This window comes from Cetorhinus maximus, chromosome 6, assembly GCF_964194155.1.
Source record: "Cetorhinus maximus chromosome 6, sCetMax3.hap1.1, whole genome shotgun sequence".
NCBI classification, from domain to species: Eukaryota; Metazoa; Chordata; class Chondrichthyes; order Lamniformes; family Cetorhinidae; genus Cetorhinus; species Cetorhinus maximus.
Window position 1 is genome coordinate 35,830,117 of NC_135884.1, and position 26,000 is coordinate 35,856,116.

The 26,000-nt window shown below is 46.4% G+C and overlaps 1 protein-coding gene across 1 annotated transcript in view; it reads right to left on the reverse strand.

Moving 5' to 3' along the window:
- Positions 1–26,000, reverse strand: part of cfap20dc (CFAP20 domain containing) — a 543,645-nt gene that overhangs the window by 131,366 nt on the left and 386,279 nt on the right. The window contains exon 13 of the mRNA XM_078543624.1: positions 23,232–23,450. Within this exon, the coding sequence (XP_078399750.1) occupies positions 23,232–23,450 (219 nt within the window). The remainder of the gene's footprint in view (positions 1–23,231; positions 23,451–26,000) is intronic.

Consider the following 26,000-nt stretch of genomic DNA (forward strand, 5'->3'; position numbering starts at 1 on the left):
CAGGGATGATGATGTCTGGGACATTATCTGTAAGCTATGATTCCGTGAGGATGACTATGTCAGGCTATTGCTTGACTAGTCTGTGAGACAGCTCTCCCAATTTTTGCACTAGCCCCCAGGTGTTAGTAAGGAGGACTTTGCAGGGTCAACAGGGCTGAGATTGCCATTGTCATTTCTGGTGCCTAGGTCAAGGTGCTAGGTGGTCCATCTGGTTTCATTCCTTTTTTGTGACTTTGTAGCGGTTTGTTATAACTGAGTGGCTTGCTAGGCACTTCAGAGGGCATTGCTGTGGGTCTGGAGTCATGAGTAGGGCAGATTTCCTTCCCTAAAGGGCATTAGTAAACCAGATGGGTTTTTACATGGTCATCATCAGACTTTTAATTCCACATTTTTGTTGAATTTATGTTCCACCAGCAGACTTGGCAGGATTCGAACCGCAATCCCCAGAGCATTACCCTGGGTCTCTGGATTACTTGTCCAGCGACAATACCACTATGCCATCACCTCCCCCTATTTGGGGTATCCTTTGATGACAAGTTACTATACAGAGACACATTAAATTTGTTATGACACAAACTATCAAAGAACTCAGAGGGTGATAAGAACACACTTATCAAATGTGACAAAAATCCAATGAAGGGTTTCAATTATTGGCTTTAACACTGCAGAACTGATAGATGAACCAAACAGACACGTGTGAGGTGTCAAGCATATTGATTTTTGAAATGCATCAAAACTAATATCTGATTAAAAAACACTTTTGAAGTTTGATAATAACCTGAAGAAACATTTGAAATTGTGATCAAAGGCAGTGCCAGTGTGTCTTTTCACTTCAAAATGATGGGAGTGAAAGGAAACTAACAATAAAACCTACATGCATTTTTAATGACTATTCATAATTAGCATTATAGTCTGCAAATATAATGGTTTAAGTTGAGTCATTTAAGGAATAGTTCTGTGCTTCATGAATTCCTCTGGAATTACAAGTTGTCTTGCTATCATGGTTCTTCCACACTTGCAGAAATTGATTTCCCTTAAGATAAACCCTTTATTTGATAAAAATTAAGCTTGAATTTTTGTTACCTCCCTATGTCATTGTGGCAAAGGATAGTTATTAAAAATGAATGTCCTCTCTTGCCAAACCCATGCTTGGCTAGCTGTATCTTTCCAATTCCACCATCTATTCTCAACAAGGTAAGAAAAATGTTCCTCCTATGAGGCAGCAAAAAAAACCCTGACATTAGGCTCCTAGAAGCTATACAAATAAAGCTTTAGTTGATTGGGAATACACCATTGAGAAGAGGAAACTCCTAAGTGGGTACAAATCGACTCAGCTCCAGGATGAATTGACATCTGTTTTTAAGTTAACTGCACTTTAGAAAGAATGTACCTAAGTATGCATTTTAATTTTCCTAATTTGCTTTCTTTTCTACTGGAACCATTTTTAAATTTAAACAAATCTGACCAAAATGAATTGTGTTAGCCTACTTCTAGCTGAACCAAAATGTTCCAAAAACCTCAAGAACAGCAAAAGATAAGGTGGCTATTACCTCAACCTCATGGCCTCTATCCTCAATAAGATCAATTCTGATCGCTTTCTATTATCCTTTACCACTCACATTCCCCTACTCCCTTGAACTTGAAGGGACAAAGATGCTGGTCATTTTGTGGAATTAACCATAATGGGCAAGAGTAAAGATGTTGCTTCAGACCGGAGCATAAAGGTGGTGGGCGAACGTGAAATGCAGTTGTTGGAGAAAATTTCAAGTCAAGGGGATGGGTAGGTAACTTTAACTTTGTGTGCTGGGTACTCTGCATCAGGATCCATTGGCGTGTGGAGGATGTGATCAGAAGCAAAAAGCAATGAATGGTCATCAACCTGAAACATTAATGCTGTTTCTCTCTTCACAGATGCTGCCTGCCCTACTGAGCATTTCCAGCATTTTCTGTTTTTGTGAAAGCAATTACCTACCTGTTGTAGATCTACAGCCACAAAATTGGGATGCACAGCACTTGTTTTTTTTGGGCACTACCAGCAGTCATAGAGGTCCAATATCATGTGGGCAGTGCGCATCCAGCAGAAGTGTGCAGAGTAGACAGATCATGCCATTAATGCTGAGTTGATGCTAACACTGCCATTTTGGAGCTCAGCACTCCAGTTAATGCCCTCTCTTGATCATGAATGGATAAACACACATTCAGCAGCAAGAAGGAGCCCTTAGCCCAGTGCTATTTATAAGGAAATCTATTATTTTCAGGTTAGTTGATCATTGATTTCTATTGGCTATTGCTACAATTGTACATGTGTTTGGTGCTTTGATTAGGATATTGACTGAACAGGAGGAGGCAGATAGTAGAAATAATGGACAGATACTCTAATTGGCAGCCTGTGACTAGTGGTGTCCCACAATGATCTGTGTTGGGTCCTCAATTATTCACTGTATTTGTTAATGACTGTGATAATGGGATAGAAAAGCACATATCCAAATCTGTTGATGACACAAAGTGGCATTGTAAGCAGTGTAGTTGGAAGCATAAAATTACAGATATGTTGATAGATTAAGTGAAGGGCAAAACTGCAGCAAATGGATTTCAATGTATGCTATTGTGAGGTCATCCAGTTTGGAACTAAAGAGGATAGAACAGGGCACTTTCTAAATGATGGAGAGTTAGAAACAGTGCAGGTACAAAAAAACTTGGGAGTCCAGATACACAAGTCTTAAAATATCATGAATAGGCACAGAAAATAATCAAAAAGTTTAATGGGATACCATTGACCGCACACACTTTGAGATCACTGTTTGTCAACTCTGAGATGTACTGAAACCAAAAGGAATTCTACTCCCTCAATATCCAGCTGGTGTGCAGCCAAATGCAATCAATCATGCAGGTCAATGCCGGCATCCTGGCAGCAGTCATGACTCTTTCATTCTGCGGCAGTCCGCTGTGCTATCTGCATTTGAGGCACCAAGACAGACCAAAAGATGGCTATTGGATAACGAGGGCTATCTGCTGACCACATAGCTAACGGCTCTGGTGCACAACCCACGTACATGTGGGCAGCATGCATACAATGGAATCATGCTACCGTAAAACATGTAATAGAAAAGACACTGGCGTGCTGAATCAACCACTGCCTGGGCCACTCCAGAGGAGGCCTGCAGTATTTGGCTGAGTGAATGTCACGATTCATGGTTGCCTGCTGTATGCTGTACAACCTCACCATCCTAAGGATGCAGTCCTTGTTACCAGTTATATGGTGAGCAGCTGAGGAGCAGGAGGAGGAAGAGGAGCTTATCCTGCTCCAGCTGAGCTCAATGTGATCATGTCATCCAACTATGGTACCAGTGAGCACAACCCCAATTCCCCATTGCCAACAATCTTACACCTTATCTGTCCTCTGTTACTGACATTACAGCATCTGATTCACCATAATACAAAAATAGAAGCCACCACAAATAAACAATCCTAACCAAATTTATAAACTAAAGCATGCCATATTGCACACAAATGTCAACCAATCACCCTTGTGCATTTCTTTAGTGTCTGTCTTCTGCGTGCCTTTGCCTTTCCTAGTGCTCCTATCCATTGCTAGTGGCTGCAGCTTGGCTGGTGAAAGGCTGCTGGCTTTTACTGGGGGAGACTGCAGATCCCCTTGGAAGATGACTTTGAGCAGCTCTGGGCCTAGAAGGACCAGCTGTGGACTGCATGGGTGACAGCAGTCTGGGCTGGCTTGCTGACAGAAACATCAAGGGCACTGGCAATGTGGCAATGTTAGGAGGATGAATACTGTCGTCCTGAGAGAGGACAATAGGTTTGTGCTCCCCAAAGCTATTGCCACTTCCCAGGACTGCACCTCAGCAATCCTATTAATCAGGAAGAGGGCAGATCACTGGACTGCTGTGACATCCTGAAAATCCCTTTGAACACTGGTAACTGCAGCCATGTTAGCAGCTGTCTGAGTTTGCAGGACCTTCCTGACCTTCCACTGCAACATTCAGACATTGTGTTCTTTCTGCTTGCTATGCAATGGAACAGAGGACATTGATCATCAAACGCTATGATATTTGGGTTCACAAGTGTGCTAATGGTGTCAGCTACCATTTCCACACCGGAAAGGATGGACTTCAAGCTCTGCGCAAGTCCCTCTGCAAATTGGTGCTGAACTCCTCCATGGTCCTAGACACTGTATACAGGTTTTCTGGCAGGCCTGCCAATGCACCAAGAATTTTATATGCACATCCATAAGCCTTCTTCTGTAGTCTGTCCAATTGAAGTGCTCATCTGAGTGCCCTGCTGCTCATGCCCTGTGTCTCATCACATTCATGTCCCACCTCTAAACTATCCTCCATATCTGAATTAGTGATTGCAGGAATGATATTGAGTGATGGTGTTTCTCTATCATCAGTGCCTTGTTGCTTTTCCACTGTTATGACCGGTCCCCGGGCGAAGTTCCCCCAAATTGTTATGCTCCCGGGTGAGGAGGGATGAACTGGCTCCCCTTCTTTATTCAACCCTCTCGGTTGGCTGCAACAAAGTTGATTTGAAAAGGATCCCTTCCCTCATGGAAACCTTTTCCCAGTCCAAATGTATTTATGTTTCAAAAGGGAGGCAATTTAACCAGGCTGTCGAGTCAAAGAAAGAGTCAGCTTATTAGTTACTAAACACGAGAAAAAATAATAAAAATGCAACACACATACACACAGATTAGAAATGAGATATTGAGTCCAAAAATAAAGTTTTAAAAGATATACGAATCAGTCCTTTGGCTCGTTCGTGAGGAGTAGATGGTGAAATGTTGCAGCCGTTAAGTTGGGGTGATTCTGGTAGCGCTGACTTTGGCAGTTGAGCAGTTGGTTTGGAGATTTTTGATTCTGTAGGTTAGCTGAAAGGAGTTGGCCTTTTTCCTTTTCAACTGTGGCTTTGCTGACTTTTGCCTTGCTTCCACCAATCAGAGAGAATTTTTTTTTTTAACTTGCAAGCACAGGGATGCCCAGTTGGTGTTCTTCAGCTGTAACCTTCACAGCACACACACATCAGAACAGAACACCAGAACCAGGGTTGCAGTTGGCTTTTTTAAACCCCTTTCCTTGTGTATTCCTGGAAGGGAAAAAACAAACGTGGTTTTTACCCAGATCTGTTCTCTACTCAACTTAGTTCATGTTCACAGTCTGGGATATACCTCAACAGGTGGCGGTTTCGACTGAGATAGTAATCATTTTCCATTTTCTCCACAACCACAGGAGATCGCAGTTCAGTTTGCATTGTATCTTTTCCTTTGAAGTGTCTCTGTCTGAAGTAGGCCGTGTCTCACCTTTGAGGTGCGACATTCCGTTCTCTCTGAACTAGTTGGTCAAGTAATCCATATAGAAATTTTCCAGCAAGTGGTTACCTTAGTCTCAGCCAGCTTTTGCTTGTATGTCCTTTTTTAAAAAAAACACATTTTACTTAAAAGTTCAATATGTCCATAAGTAATTTGGGGAAAGGATCTGTGGGATCATGACACCACTTATTGGAGCACTGTTTGCTATATGCGGGTAAGGACATGCAGCTGTTCCTCTTCCCTGACAGTGAGCACCTGCTGTCTCTGGTTGTGCACCAGCTTGTCTTGCAAGGTACAGGGAATTGTGTCACTGTGGGCAGAATTTTCCGTTTGCCGGTCGTGCGGGCCCGACCGGGCAATTGCCGCTGAAGAAACGGGCTGCACTGCCATTTTCCGCGGGTGGGCCAATTAAGGCACGCCCTGCGGGTAAGCGACTCCCGTGGAGAACGGGACAATAGTCGCGGGGGGGGGCAGCAGCCTGCATAAAGAATGGCCAGGCAGCCTGCTTGAGGCAGTGCACCACGGCCACTCGTGGAGAGAGGGAGGGGGGTGCGGATGGAGAGCAGCATGAGCAGGTAGAGGGGGGCAGGCTTCAGGAGAGGCCAGCGGGAGGCCACTGTGCCTCCCGATTTTCCGATGCATGCCTTGCTGTCCTCCTGCAATCCGTCGGCAACTTCTGTATCCGGAGGATGGGAGGAGGAGGGCCCCCCATGTCACCAGCCAGGTGTGGGAGGAGGTGGGTGACGCTGTAAGCGTCCATGACAATATGCGGTGCACTGGCACACAGTGCAGGAAACGATTCAATGAGTTGCTGCGCTCTGGAAGGGTGAGTGCCATGTCGGTCTTGGCCATTTGACCCAGAAGGCAGCCTTAGCCCTTGACCCCGCCCCCCCATGTCTTGCTGTTGTTACTGCAGAGGGCATCTGTCGCATGCTGGGTGGGCAAATGGGTACTGAACATGCTTACACCAGCCTTAGTGGTTGAGGAGAAGAAGGGTTCTCCCTGCAGCATATGTTGGTCTTTGTGGCATTTGAATAGTCTGGGGGTAACCTGCAGGGGACGCCGCACGACACATACTCAGAACTCCAACACATGTCATATTGATGGTAATGAGATGGTGCAAGGGGTGCCTCGAGGTGTTTTGGGCAAGTGCCATCTGCTGGCATTGGTGCCACACCTAGTTGCGCCTCCTTGCCATGGGCGCTAAGAGCCATGTGATATTCAAAGTGATGGACGCCGAATGTGTCCAAGGTGGCCGTTGGGGGAGGGGGTTGGGACCAGCCGTACTATCTTCTGGGGACTGATTACCAGTAGTATGGACAGGAGCCGCTGGAGGCCTCAGATGGGCTACTGTGGTTGGGGTGCGACGTGCATGTGCAGACTACATGAGCAAGCAGCCCCACTAAATCCTCTTCTCTGTTTTGCAGGCAAAAACTCACCACAATGCCCGGGAGCGCCAGAGGACTGGAGGTGGGCGCGCCCTCCTGCAGCGCCTCACGCCTTTTGAAGAGCGGGCCAAGGAGTTGGGCAGCAGTCAGGAGGCCAGGGCGGCCGGGGGCGGTGAGGCTGGGGTCCGGCGGCCAGGTATTTGAGGTCCACAGTCCCATCCACTCTGTCTGCACACCATCCAAACCACTGATGGTTGCTGCAATCGTTAATGCTAAAACACTGCTCATTCACAGACTGAGACACTCTGATGTGTGGGTCATACAGAAGGGTCCCTCGCCCCCTTGAGGAATCGCGTCTCCACCACCTTCCAAAGTCACCTTACCCATTTGTGACCACTATCACCATGGTCTAATATGCCATTGGATCTCTGCTGCACAGCCAAAGACTTATTTCATCTTAGGGGGTTTGGGACCTCCAGCACCTTTTCAGCCAGTGCGCCCCACATTACTTTGTCCAAAAGGTCCTCAGCACCTCAGCTGTGAACATCATGGCACTCAACTTAGATGAATGCCACCAAATTACTCATCCCTGCGGCAAGGGGAAATGTTGCCTTCTGCCCACCCGGCCTATGCCCCTCCTTACGGAATGGAGGCCAATAATGTGACCTCTCAATCTCCTGTGATCGACGGCAAATGTCGCTACTGTTTGCGATGTTTCCTCAGCCCCGCAACTATCCAGGCCACAATGCATCCACGTCAGGTACCTCTGCATTCTCCCCACTCCAATGGTTCATAACATGCCATGTGGCATTCCTGAGGCCATCTGACCAGCCTGTCTGCATGTGCGTTTAATGTTTGGGGCTCGTCTTGACTCTTTTTCAATTCACCAATGTTCTTCCCTTACGGGTCTTGAAGGATGAGCGACTTATGAGGCTGGGGGGAAAGGGTTGAAAGGTTGAACTGAATGTACGCTAACTGATGCACTGTCCTTGTTGTTAATTTCAGCATCACCACCAGAGAGTCCCGCACCTCGACCCCGCGGCCCCCACTCCACACCTGAGGGCCAACAAGTGCAACTTGCGGCACATCATTTCAGCCAGCCAGGCACCAGTGTAGACACATACACCTCGGTGGGGACTTTACTGTCGGCTAGTGTCCCGGGTCACAGTGGAGAGGGCATATCACAATCGCTGGAGGAGGTGGAAGGGGCAGAGAGTGCCGATGGCTCCAGCAGTCGGAGGGCTGCAGGGGATAAGGCACATGCTGACTCCGGCACTGATGACGTGCCTTTGGAGTTGTCCCCATTGCAGCAGCTGCAGGAAAGGTGGCAGGAAGTGCGTTTGCATCTGGCAGGGTTGCATGAGGGAATGGTTCAGTTGCTCTCTGCGACGGAGGAGTCTAGGCAGAGTGCAAGCGAAGAATCCACCCTCAGGGCAGAGCTTCAGGATTCCTTCAATGAGAGATTGGCGACTCTCATAGAGAGGGGCTTCCACCAAATGGATCAAAATATGATTGGGTTACACTCTGACCTGCAAGCCCTCACAGCGGTTCTGGCCACAGGTGGTGTTTTACATTGTGGGACTTGTTGTGGACACCAGGTGCCGGCATTCAGTGCCCATGCATCTGCGGTGAGCCGGGAGGTAAATTTGGGCCTCACGTTGGCGTAGCAGCTACCTGCCATTGCTGTGAGCTCCTCTCATGGTGCTCCGGATGAGAGCAGCAGCTCCTCCGCCCCTCTGCCAGTCAACGTTTCTTCCGTTGAGGCAGCGACAACTGGGGAGGTGCCAGTTCTGGAACTAGCCACTCCCTCCCAGGTGGAGCCATCACAGGCTCCATGGGCCAGAGGACGTCCACCAAGGTCATCGAGGCCAATAGGACACCAGAGTCAGCAGGCTGTCTCTCAAGCCACTCTGAGCGATGGGGCGGCACCTAGACGTAGCACCTGAAAACATAAGCATAAGGCATCTGAGGGATGCCACGGGTATGTCACTGGTGATTTTGTGTTGGCCTTAGAATAGGGACCCATATTTTTGTGATCGCTAACAAGTGTGTGTTTTTGTTTTGGACAAAATAAAGTCTACCTTTGACCATGGCTGAGGGTCTTTTGTTTGTGGTGCATTTTTCTTTTTCACATATTTATCATGAGTGTTTGAGTGGACATTGATGTTTCTGTACTAAGCCCTTATTTGCAGCTGAACAGGTGGAAGATGTGGCACCTAAGTGCCACGTGTGGAAGTTCCAGGCAATGCTGTTCCTGCTGATCCATGTGTGTGGAGCTAGCTGAAGGTTCTTTGGATTAAATTGTCGTGGGTATCCCTGCCTCCTTTGTGTAAATGCGGGTCATTGTTCTGCCCCTCATCATCGCCCTGTGCCTCCTCATCCTCTGAGGCACTGTTGGATTCATCATGTGCAGCCTCATCCAGGGCGTCACGGTCTTCATCGTCAACTGCATCCCCCCTTTCCAGCGCAAGATTGTGCAGGGCGCAGCAGACTACCACTATCAGAGAGACGCGATCTGGGGGTACTGGAGTGCGCCCCTGAACGGTCCATGCAACGGAAGTGCATCTTGAGAAGACCGATGGCTCTCTCCACCACAGCCCTTGTGGTGCCCTGGCTCCTATTGTACCGATCCTCAGCTTCTGTTCTTGGAGGGCGTAGTGGCGTCATGAGCCACCTTCGCAGGGGATAGCCCTTGTCACCCAGCACTGAAGAGCCCCGGCACCTGGAAGTGTCTGAGGATGTAGGCATCGTGGGAGCTGCCTGGGTACCTTGCACAGACTTGTAAAATCTGCATCCTGTGATCATACACTATCTGCATGTTCATGGAGTGGAAGCCCTTCCTGTTGACAAAGGCACTGGGTTCACCTGCTGGCGCCTTGATGGCCATGTGTGCAGTCTATAGCACCCTGGACACGGGGGAAGCCAGCAATGGCCACGAAGCCTCTGGCTCGCTGTGCCTGACTTGCCTGGTCGCAGCGGAAGTGGATGAAGGTGGATACCCATCTGAACAGAGCATCTGTAACCTGCTTGACACAAGTGTGGACGGCTGATTGGGAGACACCGCAAAGATCACCCACCGAGCCCTGGAAGGAGCCAGAGGAATAGAAGTAGAGGGCAACTGTGAGCTTCAGAGTCGCTGGCATGGGGTGTCCACCCACACAGTTAGGGGAGATCTCAGGGCCAATCATCTGACAGATATAGTTGACTGTCTCCCTTGATAGTCGGAGCCTCCTTCGGCACTGCTTCTCAGTCATATTGAGGTAGCTGCTTCGCCGCCTGTATACCCTGGCAGCAGGATAGTGGCATTTTCTGCACCTTGGACAACCTCTTGGCCCTGCACCCCTTGTGCCTGCGCCTGGCCTCCCAAAGGTGGCTCCCCTGGAGGCTGATTAACCAGTCCTGGCCTCCTCCTTTTTCTATCCCTCCCTTCCTCCTCAGGGGAGCTGCCTCCAGTGGAGAGGTCAGAACCCATATCCCCAGGATAAATGGAGGCCTCCAGAAAGCCGCAGGCCCGAGAAAGATTACTGTCTGCAGACTGGTTTCGAAGTTCAAACTGGTTCCAAGAAGCTCTTGGAAATCGATGAGAACTGCTAACAATCACACAGGCAACTTTTAAATACTTTCATCAATTATAACTTCGTCAAAAATATGAACAACCCCTGAGTCCACATATCCCGACATTGCAAATGTTTTCTTAAATAGTCTCCTACCCGCCTTCCCGTTGGGCCCGTGCGCTGACCTGAAGTTCACATGGGCCCCTCAAAATCGTACACAATTGGCAAGTTAAAGGGCTTAACGAGCCCTTCAATTAATGTCGGGCGAACTGAATGCGCCTGCCCACCAAAATATCGTGATGGCGCGCGCTGACGTTGGCACGCTGGCGCAACATCAGCGCGCGTCATTTTACGCACTGACGTGCGGGCTACGTCATCCGCACGTCAGCCAGAAAATTCTGGCCTGAGTGTTGGTTCGTGTGATATGGTCAGGGTAGGCAGGAATCTTCCTCTTATAACCTGCTTTTCACTGCATTCGATGCATTCTTCCTTAGTCCCTCCTTCCTCTAAGTAACACAGGGGAGACCCCTTGTGGAAAGAACAATGACTTAACCCCAAAGCCATCTTACAAAGCCCCTTAACCCACACAGTTGAGAATAAGAAAACAAATGCTCTAAAAAAAAATTCACCAACAGTCAAAGAAAGACAGTTTGAATTGTACCTGTAAGTTGCTGGCTGACCTTTGACTAACATTTTATGTAAGGCACAGCCTGTCAAGATGCAATTTATATGGGCCTTATTAGTAAGTGAGGTTGCACCAGCAAAATGCCCAGTAAAATATGAACTACCACACTAATGTACAATGAAGCTATTGCATTTCACGATTAAGGACCTTCTTCATCTGCCCCAAGCCATCAGAATGGCATATAATGTTCAAAAGGTTGTGGAATCCAGGATTATGGTTCTGCGCTCCATTTTCCAGTCAGTTGCATCAGATGAATAATGGCTGCACACTGGTTGTTCTTGACACAAAAATCAGCTCCCACATTTTTTTTCACTGGGAAGCATCACACCCACACATTTTCATAAACTTCGGAAGGGGAGTGCATGCATCTTTTATCTTCTTCCAGAAAAAAATGAACTAAAGCTTGCAGGATTGGAAAAGACAAATCATACACCTATGAAGTCGCAAAATGGGAGGCTGCTTTTTATGTGATTTATCTCACAGCACAAAATTAGATGTTAATAACTCCTGCAGTTTGTGGAAGTTTATTGAGATCTCAATAAAGACTATAACATAGGGAAGTAATTTATTTTTTGTGTGCTTGCCATGTGATGAGTAGAGAATGTAATGATATTGATTATGTCATTTTGAACTCCATGAACAATATATACTGGGTTGCTTACAAAGCCTGTGCCTATCAGTTGCTAATTAAGCCAAGCCTGCCTGAGCTAGTCTGTTGTAAAGAAGACAGATTCTGAATTCTGTTTCTGCTGGAAAGACAAAGTGTTTCTGACTATGAGCTAGCTTTAGTCTCTGGACAATGTAAAGAGCACTTGACAACTGAGGGATCACCACAGGTTCAAATGCTTCTGGGAATGTATAATCAAATTGATGCTAGGCACACAGATTAAAATTCCCCAATCCCCTGGTGATGGTACCTGTCATTTCAACTAACTTAAGTCGATCATACAACAAAATCAGACCAGGCTGACTTGATCTCCTGGTTACATTAAAAATATGCAAAAATAGTTCCTTCAGAAAATAGTTTCTGGATCAAATAACTATCAACTTCTACAGATCTTATGTTTTTAGTTTTCAAATTAAGGAGTAGTAACAGAGATATCAACATCAGGGGCATGCTACTTATAAAAAAGGGAAACTGCACATCTATTTAAATATTTAGAACTATGTTTACTTTTAAAAGTGAGATGTCTGAAAAAGGTGACATTTCTAAACCAAAATGAGCAATCGGGGATGGGCAACAAATGCTGGCCTTGCCAGCAATGACCACATCCCATCAAAGAATAAAAAAAATTCTCACTCTAGATGACACGCCTGTGCAGAAAGATTTCCCTTTATTTTAGGAAGCATCTTGCATTTATTAAGAAAGCTGGATAAGGGATAACCTTATGGGCGTCATAGTGAATAACTTGAGTAAGCAGTTTTATTTTGGTGAATGCGAATATGACAGGTCTTTCTAACATGGTGTTCAATTTATTTTGCTTGTTTTTCAAATTATTGTGAGCTTTTGTTAGGCTATGACTGGGATTTTCCACGCCTGATCACGTTTGGTGGCGTGATTGGAGAATCCTGCGAGAATACCCTCAGCACGTTTCCCAACGACGTGAGTCCAGGAAGCAAATGTCCCCTCCCCCAATTGTTAGCAGGCCGCGTTTCCCGCCATTGAATGTCAGGAACTTAATTTGAACGCAATTGCATTACTGTGGCCACTTGCTGGAATCGCCCCCGCCCACCCACATCCAATTTAAAGCCCATGTCGGTGTGATTTTACGACAGCGTGATTTACAACTGTCTTTAAAAGCTGTGCACCTGGCGACCTGAACATCGAGGGGAACTCGGAGGTGACTGCACACAACTTTGCATAGCGCTCACGATGATTCCAATGCAAGGAAGTGGCTCTGCAAATTCGGTGGGGGGGCGGGGGTGGTGTCATAGGCAAGTATCCACAGTGGCTTCTTTGTGGCTGACTTGTGGTGCTGGGACAAGGGCGACAGTGCTGGGGAGAAGAGGACCTCAGGCCAAGGGCGACAGTGCAAGGGGGGAAGGGGGAGACGGGAACTCCAGGGCAAGGGCGTCAGTGTAAGGGGGGTGTCATGGCAGCACATGATGGCAGGGGGGAGGGGTGGGGGAGAAAATAGCCAGGCAAATGCCAAAACTTCACAAAGATGAACGCCCTTCCACAGCTGAGAGTGTTTAGCTTGAGCACAATTGACATGCTTGGAGTTAAGCTAGTGAAGCAATTGCACCCACTCAAGCAGTACTAATTCCTGACGGCGCCAATGATTGCTCCTCTACTGTTAACCCCTCACACGCACACTTCAAACTCGAATGAGTGCTATGGTGCTGCAGACCCATTGGGCGACTGGGCAAGCTTGAGGATCCTCTTGGGAAAAGTGGCCATCAAATACAGATGGAGGGGTGTACTACTAGTTCCTTGCAATAGGTTTAAGTTGACATTGAAAATTCACCGTCATGGTCCAAGCAAACTGCAAAACCTTGGAGTGTAGTTTAGGACAATGCCTGAACCTTGGGTGAGAATTCAGGGTGCAATCGAGTGGCCAAAGCTGTCACTACTTGATCATGTGGTGTGGAGCAGTGCTGGGTGGGGCATGGTGAGACAACATACGCACTAAACATTGGGCATCCATGTGGTGGCCTGGATTCTCTGGCATGCGTTAAGGGACCATGAGAGGTAGCCGCAGGTGATGGCTTGACCAAGGGTGGTCCTTAGAAGTCAACTGCTGACCCCCATCTCTCTCTCTTTGATACTGCAGTGAGGAGACCATCAGCAACTTGGAGTCTGGTGATCTCACTGTCTGCCTCATTGCTTGTAGGCAGGAGAGAAGGTGAAGAATGCGACAGAGGCACCTGGCTCGCCAAAGGGAGGAGCAGAACCCTGAAGACCAAGGGGTGGCACAGCCTCCTCTGCACGCAGAGGATGATCCCCAGAGAGCCGTCTCTTATAGGCATATCGTTCGACCCAGGGCCTATAGACGGCGCATGTGCTACCTGCAACTGAGCAAGAACCTGTGTTGCTGAAGCCTGCGCATGTCAAGGGAACTGGTCATGCACAGGTGCCACCTTCTGCAGATTTTGGCACCACAGGGACTCGGAGGGCATCCACTGCCAGTGGCAGTTAAAGTTACCACTGCGCTCAATTTCTACAGCAATGGAAACTTCTCGTGCTCCACTGGGGACCTGTGTGGGATCTGGCAAGCCTCCCCATAAATGCATCCAGCAGATCATGGACACCCTTTATGCCAAGGCACACAACTTTGTCAACTTTGACAGAGATCAGGGAAGTCAGGAAGCAAGAGCGCTGATATTTGCTGAGATTTCCGATGTCCCACAGGTGCTGGGTGACATCGACTGCACTCACATGGCTCTTAAATCTCCCTGGCAACAAGCAATCCAGTATGTGAATCGCAAAGGCTTCCATTCTTTCAATGTTCAACTGGTCTGCGACCATAGCAAATGGATCATGCAGGTGTGTGCAAGATACCTCAGAAGCGTTTGCAACTCGTGCATCATCAGCAGGTCTTAGATCCCTGACATCTTCCAGGAACCACACAGGATGCAGGGCTGGCTCCTCGGGGACAAGGGCTAACCCACAAAGGGCATGGCTCTTGACGCCCATGTGGCAGCCTCAGACACCTTGTGAGAGATGGTACAACGAGGCTCATGCCGCAACCCAGAATTTGGCTGAGTACACCATTGGCATCCTGAAAATGAGGTGCCAGTGCCTCCAGTACACTCCCCAGAGGATGTCATGCATCATCATGGCTTGCTGTGTGCTACACAACCTGGCAATGCAAAGTGGGGAGGGCCTGAATGATGAGGAGAAACAACTGCACGTTTACTCCAATGAGGAAGAAGTCGAAGGGGATGAGGGCGATGAGGTCGTGGAAGGTGAGGTTGCAGGCGAAGAGGCCATTGCACTGGCCAAACGAGGCAGGTGTAGTCGTGAAGCCCTCATTGCCACAAGGTACCAGGAGGATGATGACGAGATACAGTGAGGACACTCCTGAAATCTTCACATTGTATCTGGGAACACCTGACACCTATCTGGCTGAGGGCAGCACACGTACACTCTGTGAAGGGGCTCATATCATTGAGACACTACTGAGATACAGCAGGAAGATGGGCTTTAAGACAACTTGATCCTTTGGCAGGCTTCATCACCTGTTCCCTTCAGCACCACACCTGTCAGGAATGGTGACGAGATGAGTGTCTCTCAGGTGCTGAGAGCACACAGAGAATATCATGGAACCCAGTGACGCTTGGGTACAAGGTTCTTGCAGAAAACAAAAGCCATATGGAGGTGCAGGCATTACTAATCTGGAGAGTGACCTTGAAGCCCGACAATCACTTTGCTCACAAGGTTACACACTGCACAGGGAAGAGGCCCTGGATTGCAACACTAGCCTTTATTTTGTGCAGGAATCAAGGTTTCACATGTGATTGACATGAACACTGCTCATCATAACAAGCATCCATAGGCAAGGAGACATTCTTGGGAGTGTATTTACAATGGTCACCATTAAGTGCAAGTGATTAACACCCATGCCCACGTTATACAATTAAATCTTCTTGACCTTTCTAATCCTGCTGCTATGTCTGGGTGCTCCCCTGACGTTCACAGCAGAGGTGGAGGTGGCCTGCTAACTGTTATGCCATGTTGTTTGTGATGACCTTGGTGGACATCCTCTTGAAGGCCGAGACCTGGAGGGCCCTAGCCTGCTTTTGGGGTCCTGTTGTTTGACAGTGGAACCCTCCTCAGCCTGTGGAGCTGCTGTGGTCACAGGAAGCAAGGATTCAGATCGACCGGACACTTCCGGAGTCACCTGGATGGATAGCCCCAAGGTGTGCACCTGCTGATCCTCCTCCCTATGCGTGCCCAGGGGCCCCTGGCTGACTCCTTGAGTGGAAAGGACAGCTGCAGTGAGCTCAAGATGCCCCACCCTCCTTTTGCGTTGATACTGATAGGTGCCAGCAAGTACCTCAGCGATAAAGTGCAGCTCCTGCAGCAGTGCAGGATCGATGTTCTGGACCAAGGTCTCCATGGCAGCCGCCATCCTATCAGTGTTGAGCTCCATGTGTTGGCATGCCTGCATTATCACCTCAGCCTGAAGGCGGATGGACTCCTCCACTGTGCCTTGCAATCTGTGGAGTGTAGCGGACATTCCTTCCCAATGTTCCCGAGTTTGCCTTTGCAACTCCAGCAACTGTGACATGACCGAGTCCAGAGGCTCCTCATGTGACTTGGACTCAGCAGATTTCTGGCTTCCAGTGGTCCTCTGAATGCCGGCAACCTGGGAAGTCCCTGCCACCGCCTGCTGTGGATCAGACAATGCAATGTACTCACCAGATTGTGACCCCGAGGCTACTCTAGAGCTAGGTCCCACTGAGGTGTGTCTCTCTGCGTTAGTGGAAAGTATGGGTTAGCGCTGTGCCAGGTCTTTATTTTCAGTGTCTGCGGATTTCTCTTCCATGGTGTCCTTGGGGCTGGAGTCGAGGACGTGGCTCGTGGGCTCAATCCGCTGCTTCCCAGATGTGCCTGTGAAAGCAAGGAGAGATAATTAGTGCATGGGAGGGGACTGCGGAACAGGGGAACTCACTTACAGCTTGGCTGCCTGATGGATGTTGCACTGCTGGATCCTCACTTGCTTGAGCGCCGTCGACCTCACCATCAGCACAGACATAGTCTACATCGTCGCCGGCTAGCTGGATGGCTCTATTTTCAAAGTCTGTGAGGACCTAGATGTCGGGCATTCCTCCACCGATCTCTCCCTTTTATTGTGTGCCAGCTTGTCCTGCGTGAATATAGATGGAGAGAGCGTAAGCAGGACGCCTGCCAGGCCAGATGAGAAAGATGGCAGGCATGTGTGGGTGGTGAGCGGTGCCATGGGCAGGAAGGTGTGTGTGAGGGGGTGAATGGTGATGTTCCTTGCACTGGGAGTGAGTGAGATCCCTGTTTGGTTTGAGAGTGTGTGAATTGAGTAATGAGAAGAATGACTTACCCTGGCAGAATGGAGGAGATCATTCACCCTCTTTGGCACTGGATGGCTGTCCTTTTTTGGAGTGCTTTGTGCTGCTCACCGCAGCCACCGTCACCAATGTAGGATTTGTTACCTTAGATGAGGTTCTTCGCCCAGAACGGTAGGTAAATGGCATCGCAGTGAGTCTCCACTGCGTCCAGTAGAAGCATCGCTAAATTTGGGGGCAACAGGTTTTCTCCCTTTGGTAGCCATCAGTTCCCAGCAACTTCATATCCCTTGAAGAGTGCTAGCTCTGTGCAGGGGTGGCCTTTAAATATGATGCACAGTTTACTGAAGACCTGAGGTCACGGCAGGGCGGGCAAATCAGAGGCCGCCCTGCCAGTGATCTGACGTAAAAGCTCTGCCTCGCAATTTTTCAAATAAAGTGGCGCACGATATGCCGGAAAAAGCTGCCATTGCTTTTGGCGGGTCACATGTCAATTTCCCCGCCCAATATTGGACTTTGTCGATTTCTGGAACAATTCCGCCCTAAAAAAACTTCACTTCAAAAACCTGAACCTCTCTTTCTATGAATGAACAGCTTTATTCTATTCTAACCCCTATAGTCTCTGCATATTCTAGAACTTGAAAAGTTAAAAATTCTTTCCTGGTTGCACATGTTTCACAATATAACCCTATATTGGCCTCTAATTTTCTAGAAACTAGCACCAAAACACCGGCTTAGGGAACAGCATAATTGCGATTTTAAGAGCAAAAGGTTGATGAAATCTTGGCATTAGTAACATATATTTACGTTGGTTTTTACACTACATCCAAGCTTCCTTAGTTTTTTTGCGCCAAACTTCTAAACCTGTGCTGAAACCCTCTGGTGCTCATCAACTCTATCCCCACACAAAAGAACATTTACACTAGATTTAATAGTACTGAAGACTTGTGCTCCAGGACTTGTCGTGCCCCTAGCCATGCTGTTCCAGTACAGCTAACACTAGCATCTAACCAGCAATTGTGGAAAATTGCCCAGGTGTGGCCTGTACACAAAAATCAGGACAAATCCAACCCAGCCAATTACCGCCCCATCAGTCTACTCTCGGTCATCAGTAAAGTAATGGAAGGGGTCATCAACAGTGCTGTCAAGAGGCACTTGCTTAGCAATAACCTGCTCACTGATGCCCAGTTTGGGTTCCACCAGGACCACTCAGCTCCTGACCTCATTAGTGCCTTGGTTCAAACATGGACAAAAGGGCTGAACTCCCGAGGTGAGGTGAGAGTGACTGCCCTTGACATAATGGCAGTATTTGACCGAGTGTGGCATCAAGGAGCCTTAGGAAAACTGGAGTCAATGGAAATCAGGGGGAAAACTCTTCACTGGTTGGAGTCATACCCAGCACAAAGGAAGATGGTTGTGGTTGTTGGAAGTCAGTCATCTCGGCTCCAGGACATCACTGCAGGAGTTCCTCAGGGTAGTGACCTATGCCGAACCATTTTCAGCTGCTTCTTCAATGACCTTCCTTCCATCATAAGGTCAGAAGTGGGGAAGTTCGCTGATGATTGCCCAATGTTCAGCACCATTTGCGATTCCTCAGATACTGAAGCAGTCCATGTCCAAATGCAGCAAGACCTGGACAATATCCAGGCTTGGGCTGATCAGCAGCAAGTAACATTCGCGCCACACAAGTGCCAGGCAATAACCATCTCCAACAAGAGAGAATCCAACCATCGCCCCTTGATGTTCAATGGCATTACCATCACTGAATCGCCCACTATCAACATCCTGGGGGTTACCATTGACCAGAAACTGAACTGGACTAGCCATATAAATACTGTGGCTACAAGAGCAGGTCAGTGGCTAGGAATTGTGCGACGCGTAACTCACCTCCTGACTCCTCAAAGCCTGTCCATCATCTACAAGGCACAAGTCAGGAATGTGATGGAATTCTCCCCACTTGCCTGGATGAGTACAGCTCCTACAACACTGAAGAAGCTGGACACCGTCCAGGTCAAAGCAGTCCGCTTAATTGGCACCACATCCACAAACATTCACTCCCTCCACCACTGACGCACAGTAGCAGCAGTATGTACCATCTACGAGATGCACTGCAGGAATTCACCAAGGCTCCTTAGACAGCACCTTCCAAACCCACGACCACTACCACCTAGAAGGACAAGGGCAGCAGATAAATGAGAACACAACCACCTGGAAGTTCCCCTCCAAGTCACTCACCATCCTGACTTGGAAATATATCGCTGTTCCTTTACTGTTACTGGGTCAAAATCCTGGAACTCCCTTCCTAACAGCACTGTGGGTGTACCTACACCACATGGACTGCAGTGGTTCAAGAAGGCAGCTTACCATCACCTTCTCAAGGGCAACTAGGGATGGGCAATAAATGCTGGCCCAGCCAGCAAAGCCCACATCCCGTGAATGAATTAAAAAAAAATTCTGAAGTATTGATTTAAAGCTATAAAAAATAGCAAAGCATAAACCAAAGCTACTATTTATGGAATTTTACAGCAAGTTACTTGACAATTATTTTTATTTAATCTTCCTGAGGCCTGCACTGTACGACTTTTCTGGGCATAAAAAAGTACGGTATTAAAAATGGAAAAGATTCTATGGTCGCACTTTCTTGGAATAGGGATTTAAAGAAGGCACATGCGCAAATGCTGCAATTTCCTTAAGCACCAATTGTTTACACTGGTTTCTGTTTGTTTATGGTAGTTTTCATGTTCCGGCAAATGCTAATGAACTTGGCAGGAATTTTGCATAAGTATTGGTTGGCAAGTTCAATTTTAAGAGCCTGAAGACTGAAAATAAAATGGAATAAATATTTTATAAACAATTAATATAACCCATCTTACATATAATAGGAATGATAGTTTAACATACTAGCATAGAAATATTAACAAGCCTTTACAACATTTTTTGTGCGCTATTTCAATGGAGGTGTTAATCTGTTTATATTGAATAGGATAACACCTTGTTAGAATGGGAGGAATTAGCAAGAACTCACTATGGCGATTCATTGAGTCTGTGGGCAGTAACAGTTTTATGGACAAAGCCGGGCTTCCAGCACAATGCTTCTTAACCAGCACATTAGGTTGCGCAAACTCAATTTATGCTCAAAATTCCTCAATCGTTTCTGCTGGTTTAGCCAATTTTAGGCAAATTGTGCTGGAAAATCCAGCAACTCTGCGCCAATGTGTCTGCATTTTTTTTTGGAAAAACCTTGATTAACAGTCACTTGTAATTACACGGTTGCAGACACTAGGATCAAGCACAACATGATAGTTACATGGGTTAGAATACTTTAAAGCAAACAAAAGGAAATTGAATTAGCTCCAAAAGAAAAGGGAAAAGCCAAAATTATAATAGACTGAAAATAAAAGGAATAAATATTTTATAAACAATTAATATAATCCATTTTACATATGAGAATAGAAATTATAGCTTATCATATTAGCATAGGAATATTAACAAGTCTGTATAACATGTTTTGTGTGCTATTTCAACAGAGGTATTAATCTGTTTATTTTCAAAAACACCTTGTCAGAATAGTGAACAGAGCAATAACAATAATATAATACCTCTAAAATAATAAAACATCCTAAAATGGAACATAAAACAAAATGTAACACTGAGCCACATAAGGAAATGCATGGACAGATGGCCAAAGCTTCGCTGAAGGGGTAAATTTTAAGGATGAGCTCAAGGAGGGAAGAAAGGTAGAGAGGCGGATAAGGTTAGGGAGGAAATTCCAGAACTTAGGGTCTTGACAGCTGAAGACACAATCACCAATGATGGAACATTAAAATCAGGGATGCTCAAGAGACCAGAATTAGAGGAGCCCAGATATCTCAGAGTGTTGTGGGGCTAGAGAGGGATATAGAGATAGGGAGGGAGAAGGCCTGTAGGGGCGTGAAAGCAAGAATGAGAGTTTTAAAATCGAAGCATTGCTTAACTGGGAGTTGTTGTAGGTCAGCCAACACTGGAGTGATCAGTGATTGGATGACCTCAAATTTCCAGATGGTAGAATGTGGGAGACGGGCCAAGATAGCATTGGAAAAAAATCAAGTCTAGAGATAACCAAAGCACAGATGAGGGTTTCAGCAGCAGACGAACAGAGGGAGGGGTGGAGTTGAGCGATGTTGTGCAAGTGGAAATAGGCAATTATAGAGATGACGCAGATATGTAGTTGGAAGATCATCTTGGGATCAAACATAACACCAAGATTGCAAACAGTTTGGTTCAGCCTCAGTTTCCAGGGAGAGGAGTGGAACCAGTGCTTAAGGAATGGATTGTCACTCCGCTCCTTTTTACTCACCTTAGTTTGGAGCTGCAGACTTCTCACCCAGACATCCGACCTGGGCCTGCTGAGAAATGTGCAGACTAGCTGCTCCTGGGGGTCTTCAGTGCAGTGCAGGATTATCAGGGGAAGTGAAGCTATGTTCCCTTTTTACAGCACCAGCTGCCATAAACCAGGGGAAGGGCTGGGGGTGGGGGGGGAGGGTGTCAGGAGGGTAGTCAGATGGTCACAGGGTGTAGTCGGAGGTTGGGGGGTGGGATGGGTTAATCGAGGGGTGGGGATTAGTCAGAGGTACAGGGATGGGAGGGAGTTGGGAGGGTTGGGGGGTAGTTGGATAGTCAGAGAGAGGGGGCAGTCGGGTGGTCGGGGCTGTTGAGGGATGGGGTTGTTAGTTGGGTGGTCGGAGGGGGTCAGGGGTGGTGTGTTAGTTGGTGGGGTGGAAGGTGGGGGGATAGTCAGGGTCTGGGATTGGGGGAAGGTCAGTGGGTAGACGGGGTGGGGTGGGGAGGTCAGGTGGTAGTGAGGAGGTGGGGGGGTTTAATCAGGTGGTTGGGAGGGTCATAGGATGTGAGCATTAATTGGGGGTGTGAGGGGTGGGAGGCAGTCGGGTATGAGGAGGTCGGGAGGTTAGTCGGATAGTCGGCGGGGATAGTTGGAGGGTTGGGGAGGTAGTTGGTGGGGTCCAGTGGAGGGGTCTAGGGGGTCAGTAGTATATTTACCCAGGAGTTAGAACTGGTTTTAATCCTTCTAACTTTTCCTGGGTAACTATTCTGCTAAGAGAATCTGAACCATCCAAAGTCACCAACTTTAAATCAGGGTTTCGGAGGGCTCCAGACTTGGAATAATTGCCCAGTGAGAGTTGAAACTTCCCGGTTAAGTAACGCTTCAATTGTAAAACTCTCATCATTGTCTTCAAATCTCTCCATGGCCTTGTCCCTCCTTATTTCTGTAATCTCCTCCAACCCCACAACTCTCTGAGATAACTGTGCTCCTCTAATTCTGGCTTCATGTGCATTCCCAATAATAATTGCTCCACCATTCATGGCAATGCCTTCAATTGTCTCGGCGCCAAGCTCTGGCATTCCTTCCTGACACCTCGCCGCCTCTCTACCTCCCTTTCTCCTTCAAGACACTTCTTAAAAGCTATCTCTTTGACTAAGCTTCAGATCACCTAACCTAATGTCTTGTTACGTGACTTGGTATCATATTTGGTGAAATGCCTTTATTATGTTGAGTGTGCTATATAAAGTTATTATTGTTGCTGATGTCATGAAGGAGCAGTACGTACATGAGAAATAAGAGGGGGGCAAGGTCAGATCCTTGGGGGAATACCAAAGGTAAAGGTACAGGTGTGGGAAGAGAATCTGGTCCAGTTGATTCTCTGGCTACAATTAGATAGGTAAGAATGAAACCAGGCGAGTGCAGTTCCACCCATCTGAATGGTGGTGGAGAGCTTTTGGAGAATGGCAGTGTAGTCAATGATATTAACCGCTGCAGGCAGGTGAAAAAGGACAAGAAGGGATAGTTTACCTTCATCACAGTCACATATGATGTCATTTGTGACATTGACAAAAACAGCGGTGTTGCAGGGGCAAAACCTAATTAAAGGGGAAGATGGGCATGGATCTGGGAGGTGACAGTACATTCAAGGACTTTGAAGAAGAAGTGATAGTTTACAAGGACTGTGTGGTCAAGGGTTGGTTTATTGGGGAGAGGGGTGATGATGTCAGATTTTCATTAATCGCTCACAGACTAACTTTTTTTATTTTTTCATGGGGTGTGGGTGTCACTGGCTAGGCTAGCATTTATTGTCAATCCCCAATTGCCCTCGAGAAGGTGGTGGTGAGCCGCCATCTGGCTTATGTGGATGTTTTCCTGATTTCCCTTGTTATTGCTGTGTACATACAAACTGCACAACTACAAAACTGACTGTAAATGCACATCTGAACAATTTATTAAGCCATTCTGTCAGACTCACTGGTCCTGTATGCTGGGTACTCCAGATGCTTGTATCATCACTGCTTGTGCTCATGCTATCATCACCGTAGACACAGTATCCAAGCTGAACGGCATTTAAATGGTTTGTCTTCCCATCATCCTCCATTTCTTCAAGTTGCTGTCTTCGTAAACTAGCCAGCATTCTTGCTTCATCAGATTCACTCATATCCTTTGGCTGATAATTCAACCAGTTATATTCCTAGCAAGGAAAAATAGTAATAATGATATAGCTCCAACATTGCTTTTCTTCACCAGAACTCATTACCAAAAGAAGGTAACAGGCATAGACCTGTGAATGTCATTCATTCTTCATTGAAGAACATTGTTGACACTTTTCTAGTTATTGGTTTTGTGCTTCTTAAGTGATGAAATATTTTTTCTGACACATTTTTCCAAGTATTTAAAAACATGTTGTATAAATCAAACATTAAAAACATGCATTTATATTCCAAAGCAATCTCATGGGTTTAAATTTACATTATCTTGTCATGAAGTCTCCACTGATAAACTTTCCTCTTTAGGTGCATGCAATGAATGACATACCAATTCTTCACTGCCTGTCAACAGCAGCTGATGATCAGCCAACAAAAGCAGCCATTTGTTGACTGATCCTTTTAAATAAGCTTCTTTAAAAACAGTCTGCATCAGCAGAAAATAGAGTTGGAATCTGTTCTGTAAACTCTGTGAAGCACAACCAAGTCAATCCTCAAAAAAGGTAATATTAATATACTCAGTCTCTTCTTTTGGTTATCAGAAAAATGCATTCTTCAAAAATCTCTCTGAAAGCAGAAATTTGACTGTAATCACATGCTAAGATCCTTCCAATTTTGCACAAATAGCTGCTGAACAACCATCTTATCAAATCCCTTCACATTGAATGCAGGAATTCTTGCATTGTTTCATCAATGTGTCAAAATCAATTATTTGGATTCAGATTTCGAACCCCTCACGTCTTCTCCTTCCCCCTCAAAACCTGTCGAGAAACTTCTTGTCTCAACTTGCCTTCTCTTCTTGACATCCTGATGCACTCAAGAATTTATCATGTGGAGAACTGGTGAATTTAAACCTGCATCTAACTTCTCTGTCGCGCAGCTCATTCAAAAAGAAAATTACAGCACCATTATACCATTTTATTTTTCTGCTTCCATGTCCTCCTACAGTATATCATTCACTCCCTTATCAGCTCTACTCTGATCTTTTTCAGAGGTATGCGAATATAGCCTTGATTGAATCACAACCAACTTTCACTCCATCCTGGTAGGGAAGTACCTCTCACACAGTTGCAACGTCTTCCAGACTACTTTATTAAAATCCAGAACGTGTTTCATAGATAATTCTGGGCATGATTCAGATCTGGATCAATCTGCAGCACAGCCTGCTGTTACACTGGCACATTAGTCCATTATGGAAAATTGTTGAAGTTTGGACATTAGCTTCACCATCTATTATTTTCTTTATCATCCTTAAGGGTCTCAATTGTTCTGTAGAATTCTTCCAATTATAAGTGTATTCAAATATTCCCATGGACATTGTAATTTATTCCAGCATCAACTTACTTTTCCCTAAGTCTTAATATATTTTTCTCCATTTTCTATGATTTGATATTGTGACAATTTTAACTTCCACATGCACACTGACAACACAGGCTCTACTATCCTTGTCCATTGATATAAATGGCTAATATATAACTGTCTAAAAGACCTCCTTCTTTGCTGTAACCATTCTATATTCTATATGATTGTGTTTCTGGCCTTAATTCCGCCAACATTCCAATAGCCAAGATCTGTCAATTCTCAGTGGGCCACTTGACCCCAAGACAAATTTCTGCTACCAAACCTGTTCTGTTACCAAGGTTGCTTTCTTCCACCTCTGTATCTTTCACTTTCCTGCTTAAAACTGAATCTATACTTTTAATATCTTGAGGCTAGTCTTCTTCGGTGTTCTTCTAGAATGGTCCCAGGGATGAGGATTAACACTTCATGGATAAACTGGAGAAGCTGGGGTTGCTCTCCTTAGAGCAGAGAAGGCTAAGTGCAGGCTTGACAAAGGTATTTCAAATCATGAAGTGTTTAGATAGATTGAATAAAGAGAAACCCTTCCAATGGCTGAAGAGTCGATGACCAGAAGGAACAGATTTAAGGTGACTGACGAAAGGATCGGGGCAACCTGAAGAATAACTTCTTATGCAACAAGTGGTTATGATTTGGAATGCACAGCCAAACAGTATGGTGGATACAAATTCAATAGTAATTCTTAAAGGGAATTGGTTAAGGTTTTGAAGAAGAAAAAATGCAGGGATATGGGGAGAAAGCAGGTGAGTCGGACTTACTGGATTTCTCTTCAAAAGGGTCAGTGCAGACTCAATGGGCTGAATGGTCTTCTTCGTTGCTGTATTATGCTATTATTCTAGGTAACCTTCAAACATTCATCATCCACAAATCACAATTAATTCAGAAAACTGAAGACTGCGTTGTCACCTCCAATTCCTCATCACCTTTGACCTCTCTAAGTTCTATTGGCTCCTGTGTCCCAGCAGTTCAACTTCAACAATAACTTACGTTTATAAAAACTTGCATTCAAGATCCTCATCCTTATGTTTAAATAACTTCATGGTCTTGCTCCACTCCATGGGCAGAATTTTCCGTTTGTCGATTAGGCGGGCCCGACTGACTCGGTGGCGGGCAGGCAGTCGATTGCCGCTGGCGAAACAGGCCGTGCCACCATTTTCCGCGAGTGGGCCAATTAAGGC